This window comes from Sylvia atricapilla, chromosome 1 (assembly GCF_009819655.1).
Source record: "Sylvia atricapilla isolate bSylAtr1 chromosome 1, bSylAtr1.pri, whole genome shotgun sequence".
Classification (NCBI taxonomy): Eukaryota; Metazoa; Chordata; class Aves; order Passeriformes; family Sylviidae; genus Sylvia; species Sylvia atricapilla.
Genome location: NC_089140.1, coordinates 110,982,782 through 110,998,956, shown reverse-complemented (window position 1 = coordinate 110,998,956; position 16,175 = coordinate 110,982,782). Strand labels below are relative to the sequence as shown.

The following is a 16,175-nucleotide window of genomic DNA, read 5'->3' as shown; positions in this document are numbered from 1 at the left end:
CTCGAAAGAATCTGGAGGGGAGCTAAAGGGAAGACGGTTCAGCAAGGGGTTTTTGTTTGTTTTTATTTTGGGGTTGGTTTGGTGTTTGGGGGCTTTTTTAAAATATATTTATATACACACACACAGAGTGCAAGTTTGTCAGAAGAAGTGATACTACAGATGACAGAACTTACTCCCCTGGAACATATGGAGTATCCTGACCTCTCAAGTAAACTAAGCATACAAAAGTGATAAGAACAAAAGGTGCACATAACACCAGCAGCAATATTATGTTTGGCTTTCCACTACTTCTACCAGTTACTGTACATATATTACATGACTATTATAGAAATGGCACAGCCTCAGACACTTTCCACATTTTATTTACATTTTAAGACTAACTTTAATCTCAATCACATATCCATACATTTCCTTTGTTTCACTAAAACTTAAATGCATGGTTTATTAGAACAAAGACTGTAAACAAATATTTGCCATGTCCAATACATGTAACACAGGAGCTGCTTAACAGAAATTAATCCCCCCATTTTATAAATACAGGTATCAAAACAATCCTGAACATACTTTGTGACACTACTAGTAGTCGGCACCCACACCCTTGCAAAATTAAACAAGATGAGCAACGGTATTCACTGTACCTGCTACCTTAAAACAAATTTAACTGCAGCTCTTTTACTAAGCAAGATGGATAAAGCATGCCATTTATATTTTGCCTCTCCAGAGATTATTTTCAGTAACATATATTATTCCACAGCAATCTGACACTTTCTGTCATGCTTTCATCTTGTAAAACCTGAATTCCAATTATAGGCTATTTCAGGCTTATGCTTAAATGACAGTGCCTCAGAGAAAAAAATAATTGTGCTGCCTTTTTCTCCCATAGTGCCTGAAAACATATTGGGCATACATATATTATATATATTCTTACAAATGTCCAGGTCATGTATACCAGCTGAAATTCTTTAATGTGTGGGTGTTTGCATTGTGAGATTTAATCAAGACATTACATGAGTAGAAGGTTGTTGTTTTAAGACAGAAGTTTGAGAATCAGCTAAAATTAATTATTGTAAGTTTGTCCCTCTGGAGGTTGTGGAAGCTTCATATTTTCTTTGGACATCATTAGACGTCTTAGCTCTTGAAGTACAACTTTAATGCTATATGAATTTTGCCATTTTGCTAGCACTGGTATGCTCCGTGCATCCACCTGGAAAAAGAAGAGAGAAATCTAATTTATGATGGAACACAAAATATCTAGATAAGTAACTGTTACTGACCTAATTGCTCTCAGAAATTGTCTAAGCATTCCCTGACATCCTCTCTGTGGCATGAAGTCCTTGTGTTTCTAAAAAATTTTAAGGAAAACAACCATATACTTACACACAGATACAGATTCTGCAATAAAATCCATGCAGGTGGACCCTTCCATCTGTGCTGCTACTTATATTAGTGAGAAGGAAAGGAGGACAGGAGGAGGACATCAGCAAACTGTTCACTGCAAAACTGGAGCTGCTATTTCGCAAATTTTATAGTTTTTTTTTCAAATTACCCCCAAAAAAGAAACAAGAAATCACCTTTACTATGCTAATATATGCACCTGGGTGTTCCTCAGTTCTTTAAAAGAACCTGCCACACAAAAGTCCATAGAATACCTTTCTAAAAGACCATTTCCCTTATTATTTCTTTGTTACAAGTATTGTTAGCGATTTCTTCCACAGTGATATTACACGGTGCTTCTGATACATCCAGATCCACTGCATGTACTAAGAAATGTCTTGAAATCCTGAATTAACTGATTTGTAATGCTTGGACATTTCTTAGCTCTTTGCATCTTTCTCACAATAAGTCATCTTATGGAGCTGTGAAGATTACTATACATCACTTACCAACTGGAATATGAACTGAAAAGAAAGGGCATGGGACTTCTCCTATGCGTTTATAAAACCTGTGGGACAATTTACACAATTATATTATAACGGGGAGGTTTCCATAGGAAAGTCAGCAATTGAAAGTCATCCTGGGAATTGTTTTGGCAGCAGGTTAAGTCCCAGTCCCTGCATGGAGAAACTTAAGAACACAGAGGGGCTACAGCTGTGCAACTGCAAAGCAGGCCCTGGGGCAGGAACAGGGCTATTGCATGCTACTGGATTCCTTTGGTAGAGTTGCAGCCCACATGCCTACAAGAGTGTAGGAAACCACTGTTTTATGATTTAGGTAGCATAAAACATCAAGAAGTTTCTTATCCCATCTTAACTAGGGCAAGCTGAAAGAAAAAAAGACCTGGAATCAGAAATTAGAATGTTAACACAGATGTTTTATTTCTAGATTATTTGAAGTGAGGATCTCTATTTTCAGAAAAACAGATGAGACTAAACCTTTCTGTAGGAAGAAGCTGAGGCCAAGGTTTAACAACATGCTGGCTTGGGCAGCAATGCTATCCTAAGAAACTTCTGTCCACTCTCTTGTTCCTTTCTTTAACACTGCTACTGTCTATCAGCTCAGGTAAACCATGTACAGGGAAGTATTTCTTGAACTGAACTGACAGAACCCACCCAGTTTAAACCATCACCTTGGAAAGAAGTCCCTAAGCAGGATCCTTGACCTTATTTACAGCTCAGCACTCAAAAGTACTTCTTTTCACACAGTGTTCTGCTCAGTGCTGGGAACTCCTTAAAGTCAGCAGAGCTGCCAACAACAGTGTATTATCAAGCTACAAGTATGAATGGCAGTCAGATTACTTAATAATTACTGCAAACATTTGATAAAAAAAGAAAAACAGCATCAAAAGAAAAGCTCTATTATGCAGCAACATCATGCCAGTTTAAAATACACGAGTGTATGAGCTAATACAGAAAGGTTTTGAAAGTTAGCACTGGTGAAATCATCACTGTAATTCCTGTACTATCACTACTTTTTTAAAAGGCGATTTGGGTTAAGGTGGTAGATAGGAGGCAAAATGGCTGGAAAGGTAATTGCTCTGGGACTACAGAAATGAACATCTATCTTCAGTCTGGAAGACTTCACACCATCTTCCTTCTCCTTTCTTCTCTTCAATTTTGGCTTTGCCGGCTCCCTCAGGTCTGGGTGTCTGCCTCAATTACTGCGCACAGCAGCCACTCACCTCTGCTGTTCAAATAATGCAGTTCTACAAAGACTGGAATATGAGAGCCGATCACTTAAGAGTAAGCTCCTCCTGCTTATCTTTTTTGCTGGGAATTTGCAACAAAAAAACTCACAGACTGCAAATTCTGCTTTAATATTGCTATGAACATTTTCTGACTAAAGACTACTGCAACATGACATTTTTGTTGCTTGTTTTTCTCAAGTCTCTTTTCTGCAAGTCACCAACTTCTTTCATAACATCTTGCAGTAAAGATTTTGGCTCTGTTTTCTGTCTTGCAGAATTGATTTCCAAGTTAGTACATAATAAACTCACTTTATGAAGAACAATGATAAGACATTTAAAGACATTTAAGAGAGCGACACAATATAATATACAATATAATATACAATATAATATTTGAACATAGTTTGCTACGTTCAAATCACACAAAAGCATTAGCATCCACACCATGGAACACAGAGAGAGACATTTCAAGGTCACATAAAAGCTAATAAAACTGCAAACTGCAATCTGAAGACTATTTTACCTAGACTGTTTTATTGGGAGGGTACACCACTGTGGAACCTTGACCAACAGCAAAAGAAGCAATACATAAAATGCATTATTTTCCTCTAAACAGCTGAAAATAAAACAAATTATTTTACACAATGATGCCATGTGTTCAATGTTTATGATGTTCCAAGTAACTTCAACAAGTAGCAAATGTCTACAGCAAACATACTCTAATCAGTAACTGGACACCTGAGAGTCCCAAGTGATTTAAAAAGAAACAAGTATTTCCAGTTGTTAATAGTAACTGAATGAACAGAAGTGATTGCAAATCCTGCAAGATAGACTGCTGAGGAGCACTATCACAGATGCAAAAATCGGACAACTTCAAAAGAAAATGGGAAAACAAACAGCACATCAGAATGCAACCTGTGTTTATCAATATGGGATACGTAAGACTCCAAGAGAAAAGACTCTGTAGCATTAGGAATGACAATCCACAGTTTTAGAACAGTGATGACATTAGCACTTATAAGCATTTTGTCCAACTCTATACAAGTACTTTGACTAGTTTTTCTGACCTTACTAATCTAATTCTGTATACAAATACAGCAGGTCCATAGGTAAATTAAAAAGAAAACACCTACAAAAAACTAACTTGCATTTAAGAAAAGAAAGACAATTTAACAGGGTGCCTCAGAGCACCTAAGTCTTCTGAGATAAAATATTCCTGAACTAGCTTCCTCCTTTCCTGCACTAAAAAGTGATTCCTGAAGATATGCTGCTGCCAGGAAAGTTACTTACAAACTCCTCTCTCACAGAAAGATCAAAAAAAAAAAAAAAATCAATAAAGTTGTACCTGTCAGTACTGATAAATTCATTACACATATGCCCTTTTCATGCAAAGTGTAAAAGAATTTTTAAGTCAAGCAAGTTGAGAACCACTGCCCAGAGGGCAGTATGAGAATAGTTTCCTTAGATCCCCAGTAACTCCATTTATCCATCTTTCCCATCCACCACTCACCCTCTAACTTAACAGAGATTATTACCCTCTACAACTCCCAGTGTGGGCCCTACTCTTCCACAGATGTTAACTGGCACACAATCCTACCTTAACAATATTACAAATGCTTTGAGTATAATCTGCTGTGATAGAACAATTTCAGCTGCTGTTTGTCTCAAGTCTCTTTTCAGCAAGTCACAACTTCGTCCTGACATCTATAAGCAATGTGACCAAAAGCTGGCCACACGACAAAACCCAGGGTGCCTGCAGAAGCGCAGACAGTGGAGGAAGTCTGCAGATGAAACCCTGCCATTAATTCAAAGAATGCAGCAAACCACTTATGATCTATTAAAAGAAAGGTGACCAGAAAGTAGAACAGCTAGGAAGAAACATGAAGGAACTACCAGGAAACAGCAGTATTAACTGCTCTAGGATGCTGAACATGCCCCCACTGTTTATTTCACAGTTTCTCAATGACCACAAAGACAAAATAAGATAAAATACAAGACACTGGGACAATGGGCACATTAAAATTTACATAATAGATGTGGTTGAAATTCATTATTTATGATTTTTTTCATTAAAAAATCTACTTATTCCCATTTAAATTCATTAAAAAAAGAAGTTATGCATTTGCATAGCAACTCCTTCAGAAAATCCTTTATAAAAGTTTATCTAATGATAGTTTGATGTAACATTAGTAACTTATTAAAATCAATTTTTCCTGTAACAATGACTCAATTTAAACAGTGCTTTTAAAACAACCAGGCAGATTTCCTGTCACAGTAGTCACCCTGTTCCTCAGCAAGCTGATCAAGTGTAGACTTTTCCAAACAAAAGCTCCAGCTTACTGGCTTCAGTAAATATGAACCTTCAGGTCCTGCTTCTGAAAACCAACACCTACACCTTGAGGTATGCAGAGATGAAGCCATGAGAGCACACTTCTTCACTGAATCACAATAATTACATGCTTCTATGGTACTAGGAAGACGTACAAAAATCATCTTCCAAACACACTATAAGCAGTAATTTTGGTTCTCACAATTTCTCAATAAACACACACCTTTAGACAAAAAGCCAGTTGTGATTAAGGACATGAGCCAATTTGCACATAGCAATTTTAACAGGATCTTCAGGTAGAGTAAGATTGTTAGCTACATAGAAGTATTTTCAGAGTAATTTTAGATTATTTCTGAAGCATTAGTGCACTAGCTTTGGATGACCAACCAGAACACTACTCTAGAACCTGCAACAGCTCAAAAAATCCTGAGAACCTCTTCCCCTGCTACAGTCATTGAGACACTTGAGCTTCACAGTTCAGTACTGTTAATTACAGAAATGCAAGTCCATCTTCCTTTGAAATCTTACAAATTATTCAAAATCCAAAGATGCTAATGTATCTTTTACCTTAACCCAATTACTCTGCATTTGCTAAAGACAAATATATACACAAATGTGACTGTGTTTCCTGCTGATACATGCATACATCACTGAAAATGCAAGCCAGCTCACACCTCCTCTCTCTGAGCACAGGGACACCTCCCTTGCTCACAGTATTTAAGTACCTGGTGAGTAACAGAGTAAAACTTGCTCGAGCTGCTGCCACAGCTCATGTCTGTGAACTCATCCCACCCCAACTCCAGGATCAGTGAAAGCAATTTACAGCAAATTGATCTTCAAAACGCAAATCATTATCAGATACATCAAAAGGTCTTAAGACCAAAGTTCAGAATCACCTTGGATTTGAATAAATCCAGTATAAAGGAAACAAGAGTATAAATACACCAGTTCATTACAACTGAGTTAATATACCCAGAGTGAGTCTCATCAGGAATAACCTCCATTTTTAATTAGTGGAAACATCAGAGAGAGTTTGTAATATTCCTGCTACAATATGAAACTAATCCCCTTTTATAACAGTATTATGAGGGAAATACCTACACACAGCTTAAACATTTATTGTTTTCCTGTTCAAAACTAAAACCTTTATCTTCACTTAAAAAAACCCAACTGTCTCAATATTATAAATAATGCTCTGGTAAGCCACAAAAAAAGCCACAAAGATTTGAAGTAGTAAGCCACCAAAATTCAATTTAAATCTGTGTTTATATTATAAAAATATAATACAAAAGCTCTGTCCAACTTGCATTTACCTCACCTGATTTTCACAGAAAACACATATTTTTAGTATAAATTAACAGCATGGTTGATCTTACCATTTCAACTTACCATTCCATTGGAATTATTTATTCCATTCATATTAATTTTAGTTACAAATCTAACTGTAGGAGGTGCTTCTGGGTATTTAGGTCCACACTCTACTTTCAGACTGTATATTCTGTTTTCATAGTTTGTCTAGAAAGCAAAAAGACAGACTAATGCATTTTACTGAAAGGTAAACATTAATAATATTCTAACACAGCAAAGGCAAGAGGAATAGCAATTAAGAAATATTAAATAAATATAAATTTGTTAATAAGTGTACCAACTGAAAATCTTTGATTACTGAACTGATTTTCACTGTTTTGGTTATATTGATTATTTCAGGGATTATGCATAAATTACACTGCTTATTAACTACACCATACACAAGTTTTAATACAATTCCCATTTGCTCTCATCCTTTCTATCCACCTGCATCCTCAAAACAACAGTGGCACAGTACAGGACTAAGAGAAATCAATTAGCTTTAGGAAAATCACCACCTTCCCTTATAATGAAAACCTAACAGTGTAAAAAAATGGAAATGAAGAAAGACAGAGGTGCTAATAACTCAACAGTTAAGATACAACCAAAACCAAAATAAAAATATAACCTGCAAAAGAAACATGCTCTGGAAGTTGTTAACACGACAGAAAACAGATGGGAATTTCTGCAGCTGAGAATTACTTGGTTTACTGGAGGATTTATGAGCTTGGACAGTAAAGTGACTGCTCGTTTGCAGATGTCATTCCAAAGTGACCATGGAGCAGATAATTCTAAGTGTAAGTATACTTTGAGAAAGCCATGTTGGAATTAGATATAGTTCTATTTTTTTTTTTAATTTTGACAAAAGTGGCCATAACAAGGATCAGTGCTTTGCTGACCACTGTTGCAAACGCCTCTGTGCTCCAAAAGGAAGGTGAACTCAGTTTCTACACCTGCCTTTGCATTGGCAAAACAGATAGAGCCAATATGAACAAAAAAGCAATAACATGCCTCTCAACTTTCCAGAAATAGCATCTTTAATCTGTTCTGCACCAGTCAGCCGTCCCTCTCCAAGCAGAAGTATCAACCATACAGCCAAGTTATCAAACACCACTCTAGTCTAGGTTAACTGAAATGCAGAGTGAGAACCTGACTCCTGAAGCACCCTAGCTCTGCACACCGGAATTTCTGAGCAGGCACACAGACTGAACAGCAAGATGGTCAGAATGAAACAATGCAAAACAAAAGGTTTTCTATTATTCTTTCCCATTACTGTGAGTGTTATTAGGCACTGGACAAGGCTGCCCAGGGAGGCTGTCGATGCTTCAACCCTGGCAGTGTTCAAGACCAGGTTAGATGAGGTCTTGAGCAACCTGGTCTAGTGGGAGGTGTCCCTGCCCATGACAGGACAGGATGATCTTTAAGGTCCCTTCCAACCCTTAACACTCTGATTCTATCTTGCCGTGTATCAAGCTAGTACCACATCAAGAAAACACGGTAACTAAAATTCTCATTATTCATTCAGCCAAAACGATTTACTTTCCCAGAGAGGGATGCTGTCAGTTATAGTGAAAATAGGCCAAAATGTATATAACTCTGCTCACAACTCTGGAAAATCCCAAGAACAGCACTCCTTCTCATTCCCTTATTCCTATCCAGGTGGCTTCTCAATTTTGCTCAATTTATCAAGTCATTTTACTGCAAGCCAGGCATCCCTGGCCAGCTTCCCAAAAAAAAAAATCTAAAATCCCATTTTCTGAAAGTCAGAAAAATGTTTCTGTTAATCCGAAACAAATCTTACCCTCCTTTCTTGCTGTTGGGTCACCTTTCAAATGAAGCAAGAAAAAAAAATTATAAGCAATATTTTGCACAACTGTAGAGAAGCCACATGTGAGAAGAACTTCATGGACAATATTAGCAACTTTCTCCATGTTTTGCGTAACTGTACCATCTACTTAACTCAGCCGATTCCAAAAAACACTCATCTTCTACAGACCCTGAAACTAAATATGCAATTCTTCTCAAGGTGCTGTCACTGGTTTGGGAGCTGATGGCTTCCACTCTCTACAGTCACAACATATTGCAAGTCATTCTATCTGCAAGGCTGCATGTCCCTGAAATGGCACAAGATATATTATTTGCATGCACTCTTTATCATAAAGAAAATAAAATCACAGAACTACAAACTGACCAGGACTAAAAAGTGTATCCCAAGCCGGGCTGAATACTTGTATTGCTTTTTTGAAACACATGGGACCTTACATAACAGTATTATGGTATTATACACATCATAATCTCTTTTCAAAGATGTGTAGTAGTCTACCTTAGGTTGAACAACAAAGCAGTCACAGGCAGTTCTGGAGGGTTTTCAGAAGGCCAGGGACACCCTATGACAGCTAGGTCAATTTTCAAGTTTTTATTCCAACACAGTAGACTACAAACTTTCTTCCAAATGTACTCAAACACTGATTCCACAAAAGCTAATATCCAAAGCATACAGTCATTATGATTATATTTTAAATCTGCCCTCTCCCAACTGCACCCAAATCTTAGGAGCTCAGCAAATTCATTCAGTGCTCACCCTACTCCAAGTGGCAACGGACTTCCAAAAGAAACCTGAACTACACTGAATCTGTCTCTGGAACTCTGCTACTTTGGAAGACATTATTTTCACAGAGGCAGAGTTATAAGCCCTGCAGCACCAAGGCACATACAAGATAGTTCTTTTTCTAGCAGTGAAAGATGTGCTAACTTAGGGCTACTTAGATATACTCATTTAAAGGTCTCAGTTACACCCTCATCTTTTGCATCATATTGTAATTTATGAGCGCAGTAACTCAAGTAAACGTGTCTCCACTCATATCTGATGTGGCTGATACACACAAGAGGTGATTAATTCTCTTGCAAGTTGTATCAGGCTAAACAATATTCTACAGAACTTCAAAGGTCAGAAGGATTAGAGGTAACTAAAAGCTGCTGGTGTTCAGGTATGATTAAACTGAAATTCTAACACTGTTATACTGAAAGACTATTTGAAAAAACTTATAGACCTTAAAAATATGTTGCCAGTTTACTACAAAATTGAAATTACCAGGCACATATGACAAGATGGGGAAAGACAGATCCCTGTTTATTGTACTATCAGTGTACACCAATGTTCAGTAACAGTGGAAATACAGAATGAATATACTCATAACTCAGTAAAATAGGTCTCAAATCATAACTGGCTTTTACAGACAGCTGCAGAAACAGGGGAGGCTAGCCTGAAACACTTATGTGCCAGAAAGTGAGGAATTATATACTATTTCTACAATTTCATACACTGAATTTTAACTAATTCCTTTACACTGTAGAACAGTAACATGTTTTTGCACTTTGCACAGCCTAAAAATGTAACAAAAATGTTTAATTTCATCACACTTACCCTTGGTGGCCCAATAATCATTCCTGTCCATCTGGTGAGTGTCATATCTTCATCATCTTCAAGGCCCCAGCTTACTGTACCATCACCTACTCCCTTCTGCCCTTCTTCAAGTTCTTCCAACAAGCGAAAATTACGAGGTACTTTAACTAGAGAAAATGGAATAATGTAATTAATACTGCTCATATTAAGGAAAAGGTTAACAACATCGTTGCTTTTACGTGCTACACACTGGCTACTCCTGAATATATTTTCCAAATCAAACAAATACTGCCTGCACAAATTTATTTAGCACTCTAATTGCTCTGTAACAACTAACTGCTTCACTGGAAGTTAATTACCACCAAGTGATACCAATACAAGCCATAAAACAGAAAATAGGAGAGCTCTCTTTAGTCTAAGATGGCTCAGTTCACATTCTCTTTCTCAAGCACAATACTGCTTAGATCCAGTACATTTCAAAATCAATTGACTGTCTGTCAAGTTCTAATCAACCAGAATGCACATAAAATCAATATGGGAAATTTACTCCAAAACATAATTAAAGAATGTAACATTTAACACAGATTATCCTAATAAATGTCAGCTATAAGACTGAAATATTTTCACCTGATTTCACTTGCTTTAAAAAAAAAACTAACAAAAGACGAATAGCTGTAAGCAAACCGAAAATCAAGTCTTTTTTAATCTAGTGATTAATGCTATCACTTGACTGAGGAGAAAAAAATAAGCAGAGAAGCATTGATTAAATTGTTAAAGAGAGATAAAGACATATTCATGACAGAATACAAAGATTAAATGCCTTTAGAGAGCACCAACCAACAGTCACTAACCAAACTATAATTACAGGATTTTCATTATTATTCAGGAAAAATGGCAGATATTGATAGATATTATTATACAAACTGAATGCCCAATTGCTTTACAGTATCAAAGCTCCAATGGTACTTCAGCACGGAGGAAAGAAAGGTAATTAACATTTGTGCATGCAATCATAGAATGCTTTTGTTTTAAAATAAAATATGCACAATGATGTAGTAACAATACTCTAACACCATAAAACTTTCTCTTACTTATAGCTGCTTAGAGCTACTTCGTTTTTCTTACAGCTTCTTACAACTATAGTATTATCCATTACTTTCACTAGAGATCCTTTTCTGTACTGTAAGAATCCAGGTCCTTCATAAAACTAAAAATTAAGACTGGGTACACATGATGTTATTAGCAAGTTTGAAAAAGATAAAGGCCAAAGAAAACTGTTTTGCCTATCAGTTATTCAGATTTGCATATCACTGTAATTTCAGGTTTTACACTACCCTAGTCTGTACTCCAAGTAGTCTCTATGCAAGAAACAGAGAGATTTAATATACTATATTATTATTTACTCAGATAATAGATGTAGATATATGGATCACTATAGATACACATACCTTTTAGCAACTCCTCAAACAGCTTATCTTGCTTATACCTTCTCTTAACCAGCGTTTAAAACTTTTTTTTTTTTTAGTAACACAGACTAGGGAGAGGCTTCTAAAACCGGCAGAAACTATTGTCTCCAAGTTGTTCAAATTCCCAGGGAAAAGCATTAGGGGTATAGTATGAGGACAGCGGAAGGAAATTAAGTCACTCATGTGTGACCTCACCTTCCGTCCTGCCTGGTCTCATCTGAGCCCATACTTAGCTCCTTCAGCCTGCTAACTGAGCAGAAAGTTACACATTTTGGCCAGTCTTCTCACAGCTTAACAAACCAGCCCAGCCAGCACACATAATGAAAGCAACGGCAGAGTACATCAAGATCACATCTCAATTTTTTGACATGGAGCCTTCTAAAAACCTTCATTGAAATGCATTTTCCCATTCCTCTGGTGCCATTCTGAATTGTGATAAACATTAAGTCTGTACATTTACTTATCTAATTCCGACTAGAGATGAGAACTGACAATCACACTTCAACCAAAAAGTTTTTCCTCCACATTCATACATGTTCTGCAGTTGAGTCTGCCAAACCAGAATGAGAAACTTCTACTTTGCACCACATAATTGAATAGATTCTGATTGGTATGTGCAGCCTCAAATAAAAAAAAAAACCACAACCTCCACCATGTACTTCAGCATTCACACGTTCATTTAGGCTTCTCCAGCAGCTTAAATCCACCATTTCTTAGAACCCCAGCTCTGACTGCAGAACTTCTGAGTCACAGTTTAGCTCTTTAAAAAGAACATAAAAGATGGTACCTGTTGGAGTCCAGGACATCCCCTTGGATGGCCTGGGACCCGAGGAAGGGAATTTGAGCCCTGGGCAGGGGGGTGTGGAGCCGGTCCAGGGGGCTTGGAGACCTTGGCACAGAGCCCAGGAAAACACCGGGTTTGATTTTAATCCATGGGAAAAGCTTCCAACATGGCAAAAGGAATTACAAACCACCGGGATGTGAAAATAGTAGTTTAGTACAGTAGACGATACAGAATTCAGTAGTTTTAGAGTTTATAGAATAGAGGTAGATGGGGACAAGATGGTGGAATTTGGGTGGTACCTCATGTACTTCTCCATCTTCCTCGTCCTCCATCTCTTGGGGTGGTGATGGCACAAAGTAGTTAGAGTGGATTGGATCAAAGTAGAAATGACACTTTTAGTGTGGGCACTGGGCATTGGCACAAAATAGTAAATAACTGACACGTAGTTATCTGTATAAACGTCAGGGGACATCCCCTGGGGCAGGCAGTCACCTGGTGTCCCAGCTGCTGTCCGGACCTCAGCTGGGAGCAGAGAAAATTCTGAGATATCAAATAATAAACAACACCAGAAACCTGAAAACAGACCTTGAGGCCTCTGCTTTTTTATACCGACACGACTCAGGGCTTTTAGAGGGCCAAGGACTTTAAACCACCTAAATCTCGGGTGAGGAAAACCCCCCTGAGAGTACCAAACAGGATTTAAGTTCATTTCTGATTACCTGCTATCACCTTTCAGCACAGCTGAGATGACCCAACTGCTCATTGTCCTGATGTTCAATGCCTTCCCCCAGAATTCTGTTGCTCTTGCACTAAGCAGGCTCATCTAGTAGCCAAATTGTCACACTAATTTAGCAAAAAAGCTGGTTTTCCTTCAGGCAAAAATCAAATCCAACCAGTTAATCAACTGAATTGACTCAGAAAAAAAGGAACAACAAATGCCAGAGCTGACTGCTGTGTCTCTCAGTGCCTTCCTTTGCAAAACCATCGGTGTGAGGATAAAGGAGCCTTTTGTGACAAAAAGCCACTACACTGACTCAGCTGTATCATAAAATTGTACCCAACACTGTAGGAGATGACACTTACTAGAAAATAACAACTCCTTATGATGAACTGACCTGTGTTCATCACATTTTTTCAATCATATTATCTGTTCACTGGTTCCCACAACTGCCCAAGGGAAGCAGTGAAGGACTTGGGAAACCTCCAGAACACTTCCAGAAAATAATTTAGATCTGCTCTGAAAAGAGACAAAAACATCTGAGAGCAAGTGCCAGGCTCCCCACACTAAAAGTCTTATCACTGCTAGAACTAAGTAGCAAAACACTGTTCGGAAGTTAAAAATAAGAGTAAAAACCCCTTATGTTAGAAAAAAAAAGTCCACAATAAGCCCAACCCCCCCCCAAAAAAAAACCCCAACACACACACACAACAAAATCCTGTCGATAACAACAAAATTCTCCCCTCCAAAACTCACTAAACTGCTTCTACGTCCCTGGCATATATGATTCATGTTTTATCATCAATACTTCAAGCTTTAATTGAAGTAATTACTAAATGTTTTAACAGAAAACTATTATTGCTAGATTTCTGACAAGTGAGCACAGAATACCTTAAATATTAACATAGTGGATTTTTTGAAAATAAAAACAAACCTAACCCCCCCCTTACTATAATTTATAATTACAGATTTAGAAATTTCCAACAAAATTAACTGGAATTAAATACTATCTTGAGCACCCACTCCTGCCTTTGTGGAGAAGTGCACTCAACATGCTTGCTTTGATCATGCTATAACCTTCACACATATACAAGATTGTGGCATCTTCCCAGCAAAAAAACATGAACTTCTAGAAGTCCAGCCAAGGACGACCTGGATTTTCTGGAAATTAAGTTTGCTTCTCCTATAAATAGAAAGTTAAAAACTTCTTCTTCTCGCTATTTCACTTATTTCAGAAGGCACACTCCAAACTGCATGTTAATAGTGCATATACAGCTTGCAGTTTTATCTCTAATCCAAACAAAGTAATTTATCAAATATTTGCTAAAAACTTTGAAATATTCCTGATTGAATTTGAGTAAGAATTGCTATTTCAGTTACAGAATTTGGACAATGAAACATCCTTCTGTTCTCATGTGCAGCTCATTAGCAGTATATAATTATGGAAACCACCACCATTATTCAGCTCACTACCAGATCTCAGGTGTTCTCCCCAACACTGCCTGATGGGGAGCAGCCCCAGACAGGCACAGAGAGGTTGGTTTTACTCTCTGTAACAGGCACTCCTCAGCTAAAAAAATCATACTTCCAAGTGAAGGGGAATAAAGCTGTCAATTTTAACACAGACAGAGCTATAGGCACGGTAAATTCCCCTCAGCAGGCTGTAACTTACAGCTCAATATAACACTGCATCCAGCACAGCTCTTTGCCATGATGGACTAAGGCTCTGCATGTGAAAACATAGATGGGTTCATCCAGATTAAAAAAACGAAAAGCAAAAGTAACACTCCCCGCCTAACCTCTCTTCACTTTATCTGCCAAGATTACCTCATTGAGGATTTTACTGACAAATATACCTCCTGACACCACTGCCCAAAAACTGTCACAGGAACTGCCAAACAACTTCTACCAAATTCTCACGAACAGCTGAACTACATGTATTTCACTTAAACAAACAAACAAACCATGGCCGATGCTTACATTTACCAGTAGTTTTTAATTTAAGAATTTAATCATGAAACTGGACTACAGAAAACTGTGAAATTATGGGTGAATTTAATACCCTGGAATTAGAAGAGAATGAAAGAAGACTTAGTAAACAAAGTCCATAATTTAAGCATGAGGGTCCACTTTCATATATATGAAGCTACTTCAGACATTACATTCTAAATCACCAAGTTAACAGAAATAAAAACCACACCACCACAAAGGACAACTCAGGAAAAACTTATAGCTATGCTTTTATCCAGAATCTGCATAACCCAAAAAAAGAAAATCAGGAAAGAAAATAAAAAGGAATCTTCAGTGTCCATTAGTAGCACCAAAAACTTTCACTAGTGTAAACAATGAGGATTGCCTGGATGGACCTGTTCTTGCTATATAGAGTTCCACACTTGGCAATGTCAGATCACTCAGCAACACAGTGATTTAATCAGCAGCCTCAAGACAGAACACAAAGTCACACTTATGTGCACTTATGTCAGATCTGACAGAGCTCACTGGATACATTAAACCACATTTTTAAATGATTCACACAGACACAGTCCTGCAAACAGAGTTGGCAGTCCAAGCTCCTCATATATCAAATGATTCTTTGCTGTCTTAACAGGCAAGAGTAGGATAACCTACACTCTGCTCTTGTAACCTGTAGGTTACAAAACCAAACTATAACCAACAATTTTAATAGACTGGCTCAGAGCCTAAAGTGTGAAGTTTTCTGTTAGACCCAAAACTGTAAGTTTTAGAATAATGGTCCGTAACAATATCCATACCAACATTAGGTTTCTCTTAAAATGTCTCTCAGTTCTTGACTTCAATCACTCCCGAAAGTTACATCAGTACCAGGAACATTTTACCATAGTTAAACCAGCACACCCCATACTGTCAACACTCCAAAAGACAGCTCTAGAAACAAATCCTAATATGCATGCAAGAACAGGTTACATCAAAAAATCCTGCATCTACACAGTCAGATACTGTCAGGGATGCTATTCTTCCTGATTGA

General features: G+C 37.5%; 1 protein-coding gene across 7 annotated transcripts in view; it reads right to left on the bottom strand.

Moving 5' to 3' along the window:
* Positions 1-344: 344 nt before the first annotated feature.
* UBE2V2 (ubiquitin conjugating enzyme E2 V2) overlaps positions 345-16,175 on the bottom strand; it is a 34,581-nt gene continuing 18,750 nt past the window's right edge. For 4 of the 7 annotated variants that reach the window (XM_066330838.1, XM_066330849.1, XM_066330830.1 and 1 more), the window contains exons 2-4: positions 10,225-10,370; positions 6,843-6,968; positions 345-1,204 (exon numbers count right to left, since the gene is read on the bottom strand). In XM_066330838.1, coding sequence (XP_066186935.1) covers positions 1,058-1,204; positions 6,843-6,968; positions 10,225-10,370 — 419 coding nt within the window. In that variant the 3' untranslated portion in view covers positions 345-1,057. Of the gene's footprint in view, positions 1,205-1,883; positions 1,943-6,829; positions 6,969-10,224; positions 10,371-16,175 lie in introns of all 7 variants that reach the window. The other 3 variants (XR_010744865.1, XM_066330870.1, XM_066330857.1) reach the window with 3 other exon arrangements.